General features: G+C 42.7%; 2 protein-coding genes across 2 annotated transcripts in view; one reads left to right on the top strand and one right to left on the bottom strand.

The window, feature by feature from the left end:
- Positions 1-4,669, top strand: part of LOC137372964 (caldesmon-like) — a gene marked incomplete at its 5' end in the record, with an annotated part of 85,183 nt that extends 80,514 nt beyond the window's left edge. Inside the window, 2 exons of the mRNA XM_068037535.1 lie at positions 371-440; positions 4,527-4,669. Of these exons, the coding sequence (XP_067893636.1) occupies positions 371-440; positions 4,527-4,669 (213 nt within the window). The remainder of the gene's footprint in view (positions 1-370; positions 441-4,526) is intronic.
- Positions 1-17,343, bottom strand: part of faf1 (Fas (TNFRSF6) associated factor 1) — a 552,776-nt gene that overhangs the window by 378,050 nt on the left and 157,383 nt on the right. The gene's annotated exons all lie outside the window — the stretch shown is intronic.

The raw sequence follows: 17,343 nt of genomic DNA, 5'->3' as shown, positions 1-17,343 counted from the left end.
TCACTGAAACAGGCCCTTCGGCCCACCGAGTCTGTGCCAAACATCAACCACCCATTTATACTAATCCTACACTAATCCCATATTCCTACCAAACATCCCCACCTGTCCCTATATTTCCCTACCACCTACCTATACTAGTGACAATTTATAATGGCCAATTTACCTATCAACCTGCAAGTCTTTTGGCTTGTGGGAGGAAACCGGAGCACCCGGAGAAAACCCACGCAGACACAGGGAGAACTTGCAAACTCCACACAGGCAGTACCCAGAATCGAACCCGGGTCCCTGGAGCTGTGAGGCTGCAGTGCTAACCACTGCGCCACTGTGCCGGTGTTCCTTTTTCCTTTTTTTTGTACTCTTAACCCTCCAGTATTTGGTTCTTGCTTCGGTGCAGTGGAAGGAGCTGTTTGGCGAGTACCTGGTAAACTGCGACATCACAGGTAGGTAATTGGTTTGGTGAGTATCTGATAAGTGATGAAGGTCCATTCTAATTCTAACATTTAAAATAGTAAAGGAACTAGTAGCAAGCTGAATATATCTCAAAAAAGGAAAATAAAATAATTGAATAAAATAATTTAGTTAATTAAAACACATTAAGGATAGCAGGACAGGTGATGTGTCACGTTACAGCATGTGGGAGCTCCTGGATCCAGGGCAAACACATCTGTAGTAAGTGTTTGCAGCTCAGCTCAGTCATTGAACTGGAGTCCAAGCTGCAGACACTGCGACACATCAGGGAGGTTGAAAGTTACCTGGACACTTCGTATCAGGAGGTGGTCACACCCATTAGGATTAGGTCTTCTAATTTGTTCAGTGCTCAGGGATAGGAGAGTGTGGCTGCAGCTGAGGCAGGTAAGGGGACCCAGAGGGCAGGAGTGCAGGAGCCTCAGCCTTTGCAATTGTCCAACAGGTTTGAGGTTTTTTCATCTTGTTTGGATGACAGTGGAGGCTGCAGGGTGGATGAGCAGACTGGCCATGGTACCAAGGTACAGGAAGCCATTCAAGTGGAGGGAGAAGAAAAAGGAATGTAGTGGTAGTAGGGGACACTGTTCTCTGCAGCAAAGAATGAGAGTCCAGACGGCTGTGTTGCCTGCCTGGTGCCAGGGTTCGGGACATCTGCTCAGGGTTGGAGAGAAACTTACAGTGGGAAGGAGAGGATCCAGTCATCATGGTCCATGTAGGTACCAATGACATAGGCAGGACAAGGAAAGAGGTTCTGCATAGTCACCATGAGGAACTAGGCACCAAATTAAGAATCAGAACCTCAAAGGTAATAATCTCTGGATTATTACCTGAGCCACATACAAATTGGCATAGGGCAAATAAGACTAGAGAAACTAATGCGTGGTTCAAAGACTGGCGTGGGAGAAGTGGGTTCCAGTTCATGGAGCACTGGCACCAGTACTGGGGAAAGTGGTGGTGGTAACGTTGGGACGATCTATACCTGAACCGTACTGGGGCTGCATAACTAGGGAAGTTGGGAGGGTTTTAAACGGAATAGTGGGGGCAAGGGATCATATTGGGAAGATGTGGTAACTCAAGGAGTACAAATAAGGCAAGAGTGAAAAGTATTAATATGGGAAATGATATGCAGACTGTGACAGGAAGGGACAGAGCATACAAATCTAAGAGTAAATCAACAGATAAGGCTAGAGGTAACAAAAATAATAAAAAGGACAAAACTAAAGGCTCTGTTTCTGAATGCACGTTGCATTCGAAACAAAACAGATGAACTGAGTGTGCAAATAGAAATAAGTAAGTATGATCTGATAGCCATTACAGAGACATGGCTGCAGGATGACAGATTGGGACCTGAATATTGAAGGATACATGGCATTTAGGAAGGATAGGAAGCCAGGAAAAAGGTGGAGGGGTAGCTCAGTTAATTAATGATGGTATTAGCACAATAGAGAGGAATGGCCTAAGTTCAGGAAACCAGGATGTAGAAGCAGTTTGGGTAGAGATGAGAAATCAAAGGCAAGAAGTCACTTGTTGTCGTGGTGTACAGGCCACCTAACATTAAGCACACTGTAGGATGGGGTATAAAGGAAGAAATAATAGCAGTTTGTCAGAAAGGTACAGCGATAATTATGGGGGATTTGAACCTACATATAGACTGGAAAAATCAGATGGGCAGAGGTACCCCAGATGAGGAGTACATAGAATGTTTTAGGGATAATTTCTTGGAACAATACGTTCTGGATCCAACCAGAGAGCAGGCTATACTGGACCTGGTATTGTGCAACGAGATAGGATTAATTAATGACCTCATAGTTAAGGTGCCCCTAGGTAACAGCAATCATAATATAATTGAATTTTATATCCAGTTTGAGGGAGAGAAGAGTGGTTCCAAGACTAGCATTTTAAACTTAAACAAGGGCAATTATGAGGGCATGAAAGCTAAAGTGAACTGGCAAATTAGATTAAGGGATAGGTCAACAGAGATGCAGTGGCAGACATTTAAGGGGATATTTCAGAATACACAGAATAGATACATTTCAACGAGAAAGAAAAATTCCAAGGGTAGGACCCGCCATCCGTGGTTAACTAAAACAGTTAAAGGTAGTATCAAACTTAAAGAACAAGTATATAATTGTGCAAAGATGGGAGGCAGGTCAGAAGATTAGACAGAATATAAAAAAAATAGCAAAGAATGACTAAAAGATTGATAAGGAAGGTAAAATTAGAGTACGAGAGAAAGCTAGCTCGAAATATAAAGACAGATAGCAAGAGTTTCTATAGAAATTTAAAAAAGAAAAGTTAACAAAGTGAGCATAGAAAGTGAGTCTGGGGAATAAATAATGGAAAATAAGGAGATGGCAGATGAATTCAACAGGTATTTTGCATCGGTCTTCACTATTGAAGATACAAGTAACATCCCAGAATTAACTGAGTCAGGAAATGGAATGGAGGGAGGAACTCAAGAAAATTACCATTGCCAGGGAAATGGTACTGAACAAATTTTTGGAGCTGCGGCCTGACAAGTCCCCGGGTCCTGATGGACTTCATCCTAGGGTGTTAAAAGAAGTGGCTAGTGGGTGAGCTAGTTGATGCGTTCGTTTTAATTTTCCAAAATTCCCTAGATTCAGGGAAGGTTCCGTTAGGAGTTACATCCATTATTTTCCAATCTATGTTCAAAAAGGGGAGACAGAAAGCAGTAAACTACAGGCCAGTTAGCTTGACATCTGTCTCAGGGAAAATGTTAGAAGCTATTAAAGACATTATAGCAGGGCATTTAGAAAAATTCAAGGTAATCAGGCAGAGTCGACATGGATTTAACCAATTTATTGGAGTTCTTTGAGGGAGTTACATGTGCTGTGGATAAAGGGGAACCAGTGGATGTATTGTACTTAGATTTCTAGAAGGCATTTGATAAGGTGCCACATCAAAGGTTATTGCAGAAAGTAAAAGCTCATGGTGTTGGGGATAACATGTTGGGATAGATAAAAGATTTGCTAGCTAACAGGCAACAGAGAGTAGGCATAAATGGGTCATTTTCTGGTTGGCAAGATGTAATGAGTGGTGTGCCACAGGGATCTGTGCTGGGGCCTCAACTTTTTACAATTTATATAAATGACTTAGATGAAGGGACTGAAAGCATGCTTGCTAAATTTGCTGATGACACAAAGATAGGTAGGAAAATAACTTGTGAAGAGGTCATAAGGGGGCTACAAAGGGATATAGATAGGTTAAGTGAGTAGGCAAAGACCTGGCAAATGGAGTATAATGTGGGAAAGTGGGAAATTGTCCACTTTGGCAGGAAGAATAAAAAAAATCATATTATGTAAATGGTGAAAGATTGCAGAGCTCGGAGATGCAGAGGGATCTGGGTGTCCAAGTGCATGAATTGCTAAAAGGTCAGTATGCAGGTATAGCACGTAATTAAGAAAGCTAATAGAATGTTATCGTTTATTGTGAGGGGAATTGTATACAAAAGTAGGGAGGTTATGCTTCAGCTATACAGGGCATTGGTGAGACCACTTCTGGAGTACTGTGTACAGTACTGGTCTCCTTATTTAAGGAAGGATGTAAATGCGTTGGAGGCAATACAGAGGTTTACTAGACTAATACGTGGAATGGGGGGGGTGGCTGTCTTTTGAGGAAAGATTGGACCGGCTAGGCTTGTATACGCTGGAATTTAGAAGAGTAAGAGGCGACTTGATTGAAACATAAGATCCTGAGGGGTCTGGACAGGCTGGATGTGGAAAGGATATTTCCCCTTGTGGGAGAATCTAGAACAAGGGGTCACGATTTAAAAATAAGGGGTCGCCCATTTAAGACAGAGATGAGGAGAAATTTTTTTCTCAGAGTTGAGTGTCTTTGGAATTCTCCTCCTCAAAAGGTGGTGGAAGCAGAGTCTTTGAATTTTTTTTTAAGGCAGAGGTAGATAGATTCTTGATAAGCAAAGGGGTAGAAGGTGGAAATGTGGAGTAATCAGTTCAGCCATGATCTTACTGAATGGTGGAACAGGCTCGAAGGGCCGAGTGGCCTAGTCCTGCTCCTAATTCATATGTTCATATATTCAGCACCATTCGCAACTCCTCAGAACACTGGAGAAGCCAGTGTTCAGATGCAGCAAGACCTGGATAACATCCAGGCTGGGTTGGCAAGTTACATTCCCATCACACAAGTGGCGGGCAATGACTATCTCAAACAAGAGAGAATCTAACCATCTCCCCTTTATGTTCAATGGCATTACCACTGCTGAATCCCCCACTATCAACATCCTGGGGGGTTACCATTGACCAGAAACTAAACTGGAGCAGCCACATAAATACTGTGGCACAGTGGTTAGCACCGCAGCCTCACAGCTCCAGCGACCCGGGTTCAATTCTGGGTACTGCCTGTGTGGAGTTTGCAAGTTCTCCCTGGGTTTGCGTGGGTTTCCTCCGGGTGCTCCGGTTTCCTCCCACATGCCAAAGACTTACAGGGTGATAGGTTAATTGGCCATTATAAATTGCCCCTAATATAGGTAGGTGGTAGGGAAATATAGGGGCAGGTGGGGATGTGGTAGGAATATGGAATTAGTGTAGGATTAGTATAAGTGGGTGGTTGATGGTCGGCACAGACTCGGTGGGCCGAAGGGCCTGTTTCAATGCTGTATCTCTAAACTAAACTAAACTGTGGCTACAAAAGCAGGTCAGAGGCTGGGACTTTTGCAGCGAGCAACTCACTTCCTGACTCCCCAAATCCTGTCCACCATCTACAAGGCACATATCAGGAGTGTGATGGAATACTCTCCACTTGCCTGGATGGGTGCAGCTCCAACAACACTCAAGAAGCTTAACACCATCCAGGACAAAGCAGCCTGCTTGACTGGCACCTCATCCACCACCTTCAACTTTCACTCCCTTCACCAACACACAATGGCAGCAGTGTGTACCATCTACAAGATGCACTGCAGCAACTCACCAAGGCTCCTTAGACTGCACCTTGCAAACCCGTGACCTCTACCACCTAGAAGGACAAGGGCAGCAGACGCATGGGAACACTACCACCTGCAAGTTCTCCTCCAAGCCACACACGATCCTGAATTGGAACTATATCGCTGTTCCTTCAGTCGCTGGGTCAAAAACCTGCAACTCCTTTCCTAACAGCACTGTTAGTGTACCTACACCCCAAGGACTGCAGCAGTTCAAGGCAGCAGCTCACCACCTTCTCAAGGACAATAAGGGATGGGCAATAAATGCTGGCCTAGCCAGCGACACCCACATCCCATGAACAAATAAAAACAAACCTGGAAATGTAATAAGCAGTGAGGAGGAGAGTAACAGTCTTCAGGAGGGCAGGCTGATGAAATGGGCAGACACATAGCCGATGAAAGTTAATGCAGAGAAGTGTGAAATGGTGCATTTTGGAAGGAAAAGTAAAGACACACAATATGAGCTAAATGGTACCATTTTAAAGGAGGTGAACGAACAGAGACCTGGGGGCTCACATACCCAAATCTTTAAAGTAGCAGAACCTGATATGGCTTTTAAAAAGTCTATGAGAATCTGGCCTTTATAAAAAGAGGCACTGAGTACAAGAGCAAGGACATGATGGTAAACCTTAATAAATCACTGGTTACACTGATCATAGAAATCCTCTACGCTGATGATACTGCGCTAGACGCTCACACAGAAACTCAGCTACAAAGACTCATGGACAGTCTCTCCCATGTCTGTAACTGGTTCTTCTCGACTATAAGCATCAAGAAAATTGTGGTCATGGGACAAGGTGTTGCATCTCCGCCCCTGATCACACTATACAACACTCCACTGGAAGTGATTAACAAATTCTGCTACCTTGGGTCCACGGTGACAGAATCTGTCCCTTGATGCAGAGCTGAATATACGCATAGGGAAAGCAGCTACCATTTTTGACCGACTCACAAAACACACAGGTGGCAACACCAAGCTGACCTGTAGGACCAAACTCATGCTTTATTAGGCCTGTGTTCTCAGCATCTTGCTGTATGGCTGTGAAACATAGGTGACCTACAGCTGCTAGGAAAAGCTCAATAATTTCCATCTTCACGGTGTGTGGTGCATTATGAGTATATCCTGGCAGAACAAAATCACAAATACGGCAGTCCTCTCAAAGGCAGAGCTCCCAAGTGTGTTGGCACTAATCAAACAGAGGCGGCTTTGGTGGATTGGACACATCCACAGGATGGAAGACGGTTGCATACCCAAGGACATTCTGTACGGTGAGGTAGCTGGGGCCAGACGACCAGTGGAGCGCCCAGAGTTACGTTTCAAGGATGCTTGCGACCGTGACATGAAGGCCCTAACTGTCAACTATCATACCTGGAAGTGACTAGCTGACAAAAAGAGGGGAATGGTGACATCCTGTGGACTGGTATGTACTACCATGACGACCAGTTGCTACAGCAGTTTGACAACAGGTGCCAACGTCAAAAAATCACAGTCACTTGGCAGTTTCACATGTAGCACTTATGGCAGAACCTGCCTCTCAAGAATTGACCTTCACAGCCATCACCAAAGGTGCACCACAGAGCAGACACCCCACCGAAATGGATTGTTTGCTCAATGTCCATCATCTTTTGTAGATGGAAGGATGCCAACCAACCACTGCTCAGCGCCACACTTTAGAAAGGATGTCAAGGCCTTGGAGAGGGTGCAGAGGAGTTCTACCACAATGGTACCAAAAGATGAGCAGGAGGGAATTCAGTTATGTGGAGAAATTAGAGAAGCTGGGTTGTTCTCCTTCAGGCAAAGGAGGTTATGGGGAGATCTAATAGAAGTGTTCAAAATTATGATGGGTTTTGATATAATAGCTAGGGAGAAACTGTTTTTATTCGAGGGAGGGTTGGTAACCAGAGGAAACAGATTTAAAATGATTAGCAAAAAAGCTAGGGGTGAAACAGACAGATTTATTTCTTGCTCAGCAACTTATGATCCGGACTGCATTGTCTGAAAGGGTGATAGAAATGGATTCAACAGTAACTTTCAAGAGAGAAGTGAATAAAAACTTGAACAAAAAATTTGCAGGGCTACAGAAAAAGGGCATGAGAATGAACTAATAGGATAGCTCTTTCAAAGAGCTGGCAAAGGCACGATGAGCTGAATGGCTTCCTTCTGTGCTATAAAACTATAAAACTGTAAAAACTATATATTTGGGCGGTTTAAAATCACTTTCTTTTGGTTGCAGCAGCGGAGGTGCGGAGCGAACTTGCAGCTGGGAGGTCAGTTTCAGTGTAAGTTAAAGTTAATTCCCTTTTGTTTTCGGAGGACCAGGGGACTGCTGGGTAAGTAAAAACTATATATTTGGGCGGTGGCTGTACCCGAGACACTACACGTGTAGTGTCTACCACCCACCCTCCTCCAACCAAAAAAAAAAGGACTCTGGTGTGTTGATAAGGTAAGCTTTTTATTTAAAAAGTTCTGTCCGTTGGATTGCTAAGCTAACAAGTTTTGACTTTTTTTTTGGTTTTTCAGTAGATTTGTTGGGAATTTAGAATAGTGGGAATGGAGGTTAAGGCAGTTGAATGTTCCTCCTGCAGAATGTGGGAGGTAAGGGTCGCCAAGAGTGTCCCTCCTGACTGCATCTGTGGGAAGTGCACCCAACTCCAGCTCCTCGAGAACCGCGTTAGGGAACTGGATCTGGATGAACTTCGGATCATTCAGGAGGCGGAGGGGGTTATTGAGAGGAGTTATGGGGAGGTAGTCACACCTCAGGTAAAAGAAGTAGGTAGATGGGTTACCGTCAGGGGAAGGAGAGGGAACCAGCAGGCAGTGCAGGGATCCCCTGTGGCCGTTTCCCTCAACAACAGGTATACCGTTTTGGATACTGTTGCGGGGGACGACTTACCAGGGGTAAGCAATGGGGTACAGGTCTCTGGCGTAGAGTCTGTCCCTGTTGCTCAGAAGGGAAGGGGGAAGAGGAGCAGAGCATTAGTCATTGGGGACTCCATAGTTAGGGGAACAGATAGGAGGTTCTGTGGGAACGAGAGAGACTCACGGTTGGTGTGTTGCCTCCCAGGTGCCAGGGTTCGTGATGTCTCGGATCGTGTTTTTGGGATCCTTAAGGGGGAGGGGGAGCAGCCCCAAGTCGTGGTCCACATAGGCACCAACGACATAGGTAGGAAGAGAGATGGGGATTTAAGGCAGAAATTCAGGGAGCTAGGGTGGAAGCTTAGAGCGAGAACAGAGTTGTTATCTCTGGGTTGTTGCCCGTGCCACGTGCTAGCGAAGCGAGGAATAGGGAGAGAGAGGAGTTGAACACGTGGCTGCAGGGATGGTATAGGAGGGAGGGTTTTGGTTTCCAGGATAATTGGGGCTCTTTCTGGGGTAGGTGGGACCTCTACAAACAGGATGGTCTTCACCTGAACCAGAGGGGTACCAATATCCTGGGGGGGGGGGGGGGGGGGGAGATTTGCTAGTGCTCTTCGGGGGGGGTTTAAATTAATTCAGCAGGGGAATAGGAACCTAAATTGTAGTTCCAGTGTACAGGATGTTGAGAGTAGTGAGGTCAGGGATAAGGTTACAAGGACGCAAGAGGGCACTGGCAAGCAAGAACTTGGTTTAAAGTGTGTCTACTTCAACGCCAGGAGCATCCGGAATAAGGTGGGTGAGCTTGCAGCATGGGTTGGTACCTGGGATCTCGATGTTGTGGCCATTTCGGAGACATGGGTAGAGCAGGGGCAGGAATGGATGTTGCAGGTTCCGGGATTTAGATGTTTCAGTAAGAACAGAGAGGATGGTAAAAGAGGGGGGGGGTGTGGCATTGTTAATCAAGGAGAGTATTACAGCGGCAGAAAGGACGTTTGAGGACTCGTCTACTGAGGTAGTATGGGCCGAGGTTAGAAACAGGAGAGGAGAGGTCACCCTGTTGGGAGTTTTCTATAGACCTCCGAATAGTTCCAGAGATGTAGAGGAAAGGATAGCGAAGATGATTCTCGACAGGAGCGAGAGTAACAGGGTAGTTGTTATGGGGGACTTTAACTTTCCAAATATTGACTGGAAATACTATAGTTCGAGTACTTTAGATGGGTCAGTTTTTGTCCAGTGTGTGCAGGAGGGTTTTCTGACACAGTATGTAGACAGGCCAACCAGGGGCGATGCCACATTGGATTTGGTACTGGGTAATGAACCTGGCCAGGTGTTCGATTTAGATGTAGGTGAGCACTTTGGTGATGGTGATCACAATTTGGTTAGGTTTACCTTAGCGATGGGCAGGGACAGGTATATACCGCAGGGCAAGAATTATAGCTGGGGGAAAGGAAATTATGATGCGATTAGGCAAGATTTAGGATGCGTAGGATGGGGAAGGAAACTGCAGGGGATGGGCACAATCGAAATGTGGAGCTTATTCAAGGAGCAGCTACTGCGTGTCCTTGATAAGTATGTACCTGTCAGGCAGGGAGGAAGTTGTCGAGCGAGGGAGCCGTGGTTTACTAAAGAAGTTGAAGCGCTTGTCAAGAGGAAGAAGAAGGCTTATGTTAGGATGAGACGTGAAGGCTCAGTTAGGGCGCTTGAGAGTTACAAGCTAGCCAGGAAGGATCTAAAGGGAGAGCTAAGAAGAGCGAGGAGAGGACACGAGAATTCATTGGCGGATAGGATCAAGGAAAACCCTAAGGCTTTCCATAGGTATATCAGGAATAAAAGAATGACTATAGTTAGATTAGGGCCAATCAAGGATAGTAGTGGGAAGTTGTGTGTGGAATCAGAGGAGATAGGGGAAGCATTAAATGAATATTTTTCGTCAGTATTTACAGTAGAGAAAGAAAATGTTGTCGAGGAGAATACTGAGATACAGACTATTAGGCTAGATGGGATTGAGGTTCACAAGGAGGAGGTGTTAGCAATTTTGGAAAGTGTGAAAATAGATAAGTCCCCTGGGCCAGATGGGATTTATCCTAGGATTCTCTGGGAAGCCAGGGAGGAGATTGCAGAGCCTTTGTCCTTGATCTTTATGTCGTCATTGTCGACAGGAATAGTGCCGGAAGACTGGAGGATAGCAAATGTTGTCCCCTTGTTCAAGAAGGGGAGTAGAGACAGCCCTGGTAATTATAGACCTGTGAGCCTTACTTCAGTTGCGGGTAAAATGTTGGAAAAGGTTATAAGAGATAGGATTTATAATCATCGTGAAAAGAATAAGTTCATTAGCGATAGTCAGCACGGTTTTGTGAAGGGTAGGTCGTGCCTCACAAACCTTATTGAGTTTTTCGAGAAGGTGACCAAACAGGTGGATGAGGGTAAAGCAGTGGATGTGGTGTATATGGATTTCAGTAAGGCGTTTGATAAGGTTCCCCACGGTAGGCTATTGCAGAAAATACGGAAGTATGGGGTTGAAGGTGATTTAGAGCTTTGGATCAGAAATTGGCTAGCTGAAAGAAGACAGAGGGTGGTGGTTGATGGCAAATGTTCATCCTGGAGTTTAGTTACTAGTGGTGTACCGCAAGGATCTGTTTTGGGGCCACTGCTGTTTGTCATTTTTATAAATGACCTGGATGAGGGTGTAGAAGGGTGGGTTAGTAAATTTGCGGATGACACGAAGGTGGGTGGAGTTGTGGATAGTGCCGAAGGATGTTGTAGGGTACAGAGGGACATAGATAGGCTGCAGAGCTGGGCTGAGAGATGGCAAATGGAGTTTAATGCGGAAAAGTGTGAGGTGATTCACTTTGGAAGGAGTAACAGGAATGCAGAGTACTGGGCTAATGGGAAGATTCTTGGTAGTGTAGATGAACAGAGAGATCTTGGTGTCCAGGTACATAAATCCCTGAAAGTTGCCACCCAGGTTAATAGGGCTGTTAAGAAGACATATGGTGTGTTAGCTTTTATTAGTAGGGGGATCGAGTTTCGGAGCCACGAGGTCATGCTGCAGCTGTACAAAACTCTGGCGAGGCCGCACCTGGAGTATTGCGTGCAGTTCTGGTCACCTCATTATAGGAAGGATGTGGAAGCTTTGGAAAGGGTGCAGAGGAGATTTACTAGGATGTTGCCTGGTATGGAGGGAAGGTCTTACGAGGAAAGGCTGAGGGACTTGAGGTTGTTTTCGTTGGAGAGGAGGAGGAGGAGAGGTGACTTAATAGAGACATATAAGATAATCAGAGGGTTAGATAGGGTGGATAGTGAGAGTCCTTTTCCTCGGATGGTGATGGCAAACACGAGGGGACATAGCTTTAAGTTGAGGGGTGATAGATATAGGACAGATGTTAGAGGTAGTTTCTTTACTCAGAGAGTAGTAGAGGCGTGGAACGCCCTGCCTGCAACAGTAGTAGACTCGCCAACTTTAAGGGCATTTAAGTGGTCATTGGATAGACATATGGATGAAAATGGAATAGTGTAGGTCAGATGGTTTCACAGGTCGGCGCAACATCGAGGGCCGAAGGGCCTGTACTGCGCTGTAATGTTCTAATAACTGTATATTTTACCACCTCGCTACTGTTATACACCTCAAACTATTGAAGTACAAGATAAACCCCAATTCAAGAAGAAACCTGTTCAATACAAAGCTGGAAAACTCAAGTATTCATAAATATATAGAACCAGGTGGAGTGCATCCAAGTCAGGAGAATGGTGGCTGAAGCTCATCACAACTCATTAAGTAGAGCTGTATCAGATAATAGGGGGAAAAAAAGGTTCCAAATGCAAATTATTGGCCTGCTAGTTTGACATCCTGTGGTGGAAGCACCTCCCAGCAGTGACTGGGAACTCAGTCACATAGTAATCAAAATTATATAGTTCATTACTCTGTGGCAAAGTGCAACAGTCCTCTAACACATCAATGTTGCGCACACAAAGATATAACACACATTTTAACGTACAATTGCGAAAGTGAGCACCTGTGAGCAAAATGATAGAATATATAATAGATGATGCATTTTTGCCATCACATGCATTGTTCTGCACTGTACTCATTCTTTTATCACACACTTATACTAATAGTCTATTTTATTTGCAAACAAAATACATATGGACAAATGAATAAAAGAATTCCACAGAAAACAGGTTTACAAATATTTTAACTTAAAAATACCAGCTTAAAGAATGATCATCTCACACACAACAGATTAAGAAACTTCTTAAATAGTGTAAGGCATAATTGATAATTGAAGACTGTTGAATTATTAGTTTGAGCTGTCGAATTATATGATGGATCAAATCACAAATCCAATGTGTATTCAACTATACGAGACTAACTGTCCACCATTCATCCATCATTACCTCGTAAATTCCATAACCTAGTCATGCAATCAGGTATCAACCTGAGATCTAATACATCCTTATAAGCAGGGAAGTAAATAAATCAACCGGAAAGCCCTCAGAAACAGTCCAATAGTTAGTCTGTTGTCAGTCAGGGAAATTGAACAGAAGGAAGGAGGGAAAAGCATCAGAGATCAAAAATCCAACCCATTAGGGGACAATTCTATTCTGTTGGCCTAGGGAATGCTATTAGCTTTATATGCACTGTCTAATCAATCTCTTATGTTGCTGAGTTAAGACAAAGCAGAGAATTCAGGTGGTGAAGGAGGATTGATAGGTGGAGATAATTCAGCTCCCATTTTAATGAAATACATTCAGTTCCTCGCTTTATATTTCCATAATAAATTCCTATGTCCACACTTATACTGAGAACTGCCTATATAAACTTGTCACACCGTAATGATACTCTCCACCAGTAGTGGTATTGCAGTGCCTTCACTGGCAAGAGAGTATAATTACAGCTCAAGTTTACATAAGCAATTTCCATTACAAATGTTTACATAGAAATTTATAATGAAAATAGTTGACAGGAACTGCTACAAGACATTACAATTTAAAATAAATTACTAATCAATCTCCCATGTGATGCACTTGGGATAATTGGGTTGGGCTGGTCAAAAGTAGTTCTGCTCTTATTTTAAAAATCACACCTTCTGTACTTTTTATATTATTAATTCCTATGTCCACATTTATAATGGAATTCATCTATGTAAAGTGTCAAACTGTAATGACATTACTTACAAGTGGTGATACTACAGGATCTCCACTGCATGTAGGGTATAATTACCCTGTGACACATTTGAAAAGTCAGTTTTCACTTTAATTGTAGACACAGTAATTTAAAATGGGAAATTTGACAAAAAAAATCTTGCATAGCACGAACTTCAAGTGTCATAGATATTTTGAGAAGTTCATATTATGAATTTCACTATTCCTAAAGAGAGGTTCTTACTTCTGTACAGACAAAATTATGATGTCAAAAAACATTTTTTAAATAAAGATCAACCCCACTCCCCTAAATCTGTTTCAACATAATTAAACTATTTATACAGTATCACAAAGATTTAGTCATAACTAGACAATGTTACATAAATGTCAGACATACCATGTACTTTTCCTTAGTTTCTCCCTCAAAATACAAATTAAATTCCTTGCAAAATTAATTTAAAGTAAATTGTGCATTTTAAACTGAAAATCAACATTTTGTTAGATAAGACTTTCTCAGTTACATATAAGTTAGTGTGTCATGGAATTTCATAGAATTTTAATATGTCAAGTTAATAATTTATGTTGTAATTTAAACCATGTGCATAGAAATCAGAACAGCTAGGAATACAACTGAAACAATTAAACATCAGAATAGTTAACTATAATTTTATTAAATATTTATATTCTACAGTAACAGTAATAAAAACAAAGCAAATAGAATTTTATGAACATACATAGTATGAATTATTGATATTGGCATTTTCAGAAAAGCCCATGTTTAATTTAGAAATGAATTTAAGACTTCTTCCTCAATTTGCCAATTATTCACAGATCAAACAGTTCCCATACTATGTATACAACCAAAACTAATATGGGAAAAACAGACTGACTGGTATCTTTATAAAGACTGTTTCAATACTACCATATCCCCTTTTGACAAGTATCCTTTACTGGACATTGATATAATACATGACACATCATGTTTGATACAAACTGTTCCCTTTCTATTAAAAGAATAACGTATTGCTGATCTTTGTGTATAATGCTGTGCAGAAAGTTACTGAATAAAGCGAACATTTTATTTTTCATTAAAAATTGTATTCAGAAAACTAAATTGCAGTGTCTTGCAGCATCCCATTACCATTCAAATTATCAGATTCTTAATTTCTGATCTTCATATTTCTAACTGGCTGTACTAATATCTTCCACTCAACATATTCTAATGTAAAAAGTAAAAACATGACTTTTGAACAAGATTGATAGTATTTAAGTTTTCACTATGATATATATTCTGTTCTCTTTTGTAACTAAGCCAAAGAAAAATGTTAACTAATATAGAAGTTCTACAAAAATTCCAACCGACAAAGTAGAGATGCACTTAACGTCACGCTAAATTCCAAACTTAGAGTTGATGTGTTCCTGTTTACAGTTGACAGTATAAGCAACACACATACTGCCCACAACCCACAATGTTGAAAAGAAAATTCTTCCAAACCTGCAATCATTGATAGTTTGAGAAAATGGATCCAGATAAAAGCAAAGTAGTCTCAGATACAACTGTAACACAACTCTGTTTTAAAAGTCTGCGGCCAACACTTAGATCATTTCACAAACGCAATTGTGCGGATTCTACATTCAAAGCTGTTCACCACTTAAGTTTGCCTGGCGCAATAGGAAACATAAGATTTTCCGAATTCAGTAGGAACTACAAAAAATATATCTCAGTATCTTTTTCATTCTTAGAATGATGTACATTCTCCACACAAAGTTCAGCCACCTTCATCGGTTACAGCAAATAGCCAATACAAACACGAAGGTCCCATGACCGCGATCTATGTCGTCAACCTCAGATTCTGGGGGAGCCATCTGATTAGCGTGCATATAAAATGTCTTCACACTGTAGATAGGCAGTGCCCTGCATGATTTCCCACTATCACATCTCAAAGGTTAATCTGAGGGGATGACTTGGTATTAAGGCTAACCCAGGCAGACATATTTGGAAGCCTGACAAAGGGACTGGAATAGTCATCCTCAACAAGCACGACTATATGGACAAAATGCACACCATTCTTAATGACAGATCCAAATTCGTATCCACTGAACCTGCCGCCGAGTACGAACGCACAGTCCTGCTTGAAGCAAGTTACAAAATCATTTGTTAGCCTTGTGTGAGACCAACGAGCTGCCTTGTGACGTATATGATAGGATTCATCCTCATGGTTCACGTGTCCACATATGTAATGGGCTGCCCAAGACACACAAAAGTGGTGTCCCATTACCCCCCATCATGTCTATGCCTGGTTCTGCAAAACATGAATTGGCCAAACAGTTGAATGAGTTGCTACTAGTTGTGAGTGAGTTTTCCCACATACACAGTGAAGGATTCCTTCACCTTCGCAAAGACCATATGCAACCATATTGATGTCAATGCCGTGTCTATGTGCTTGTTCGACTATGCGAGCCTATTCACCAGTGCTGCTCAAGGAAACCCTAGACATTTGCACCCTGTCAATATATCATGGCAATCTAGACGTGCCGCCATTTTCCAAATTTGTATTCACTGAACTTATGAACTTAGCAACTCGTGCAGTTGAGTTCAGCTTTAATGACACCATGTATGCCCAAACAGATGGTGTTGCCATGGGATCCTCTCTAGGCCTAGCTCCCACTAATATTTTCATTGGTTTCCACAAGAAACGCATTTTCTCTTGAATGATCCTAGCTCTTGCATACTTCCGATACGTAGATAAGTTTGCTATATTTGAATCTGCAGCTGCATGCAAGAATTTCCTTATACACCTTAATACGCTCCATTCCGTGCTCAAATTCGCACTTGAAATGGAGCAATCTAATGAGCTCCCTTTCCTCGACGTGCTGGTTGAGAAATCCACTAATGGGTTTTCTACTACTGTGCACTGTAAGCCATCCTTCACTGGTCAATTTACATACTGGAATTCCTACAGCTCCACATGCCATAAGATTGGCCTCATCGGCAACGAATAGGGCTCAAGCCATTTGCTCACCGTGTAAGCATGACGCTGAAAAAGGCGCAACAAGCTATCCTGTGGGATAATGGCTACCCCAGTCAGATCATTGCTCGTTGTCACAAATGGGCCTAAGGCTGTCACTTTTGGACCTTAAAAGTGTCCAGTCTACCTCAAATTACCTGGAAGGGGAAGGACACTCAAAAATTTGAGCAACAGTTGAAGCTAGCCATTTCAAACTGCTACTATTCAGTAGCAACAAAAATGCTATTTTCTGCTAACAAAATGCTGCTGTCAAGCCAAAAAGACATTCTACCTCCCACACAAATGAGTAATGAGGTATATGAATTCCAGTGCCGGCGCGATGCCAGGTAGATAGGCCATACGTTCCAACGACTGGCGGATCGTAATCAAACAGGACAGCCCTTCGGCCGTTCACAACAGGCAGAGTACTGACTGTACTCAACCAGCCTGTACTTACAAAACTCAGATCACAATGTTTAACGTTAGATGTGATTCTGCAATTGGACAGCAGTTACTGAACAATCCCGAGCGTGCTAAGATTTACACTAACAAGATCAGTCAGGCTAGTAATATGGCTCACTTAGTCTTGATCGAAGCTACATATATTTATATGCAGGGACCTGTCCTCTGCAGGCAAAAGAAACATGTTGCTAGAATGGTTCCAGGGATGAGGGCTTACAGTTACATGGATAGACTGGCAAAGCTCAAGTTGTTCTCCTTAGAACAGATTTGAAGGAAACGTTGAAAATAATGAAGGGTTGAGATAAATAAATAGGAAGTTTCCAATGGTTAATAAGTCAGTATCCAGAGGGGACAGGTTTAAGGTGATTGACAAAAGAACCAGAGACAACATGAGGGAAGACATTTTTAATGCAATTAGCAATTAGGATTTGGAATGCACTGTCTGATAGGGT

This window comes from Heterodontus francisci, chromosome 8, assembly GCF_036365525.1.
Source record: "Heterodontus francisci isolate sHetFra1 chromosome 8, sHetFra1.hap1, whole genome shotgun sequence".
NCBI classification, from domain to species: Eukaryota; Metazoa; Chordata; class Chondrichthyes; order Heterodontiformes; family Heterodontidae; genus Heterodontus; species Heterodontus francisci.
Note: the sequence above shows the minus strand (reverse complement) of the source record. Positions and strands in the feature narration are given on the sequence as shown.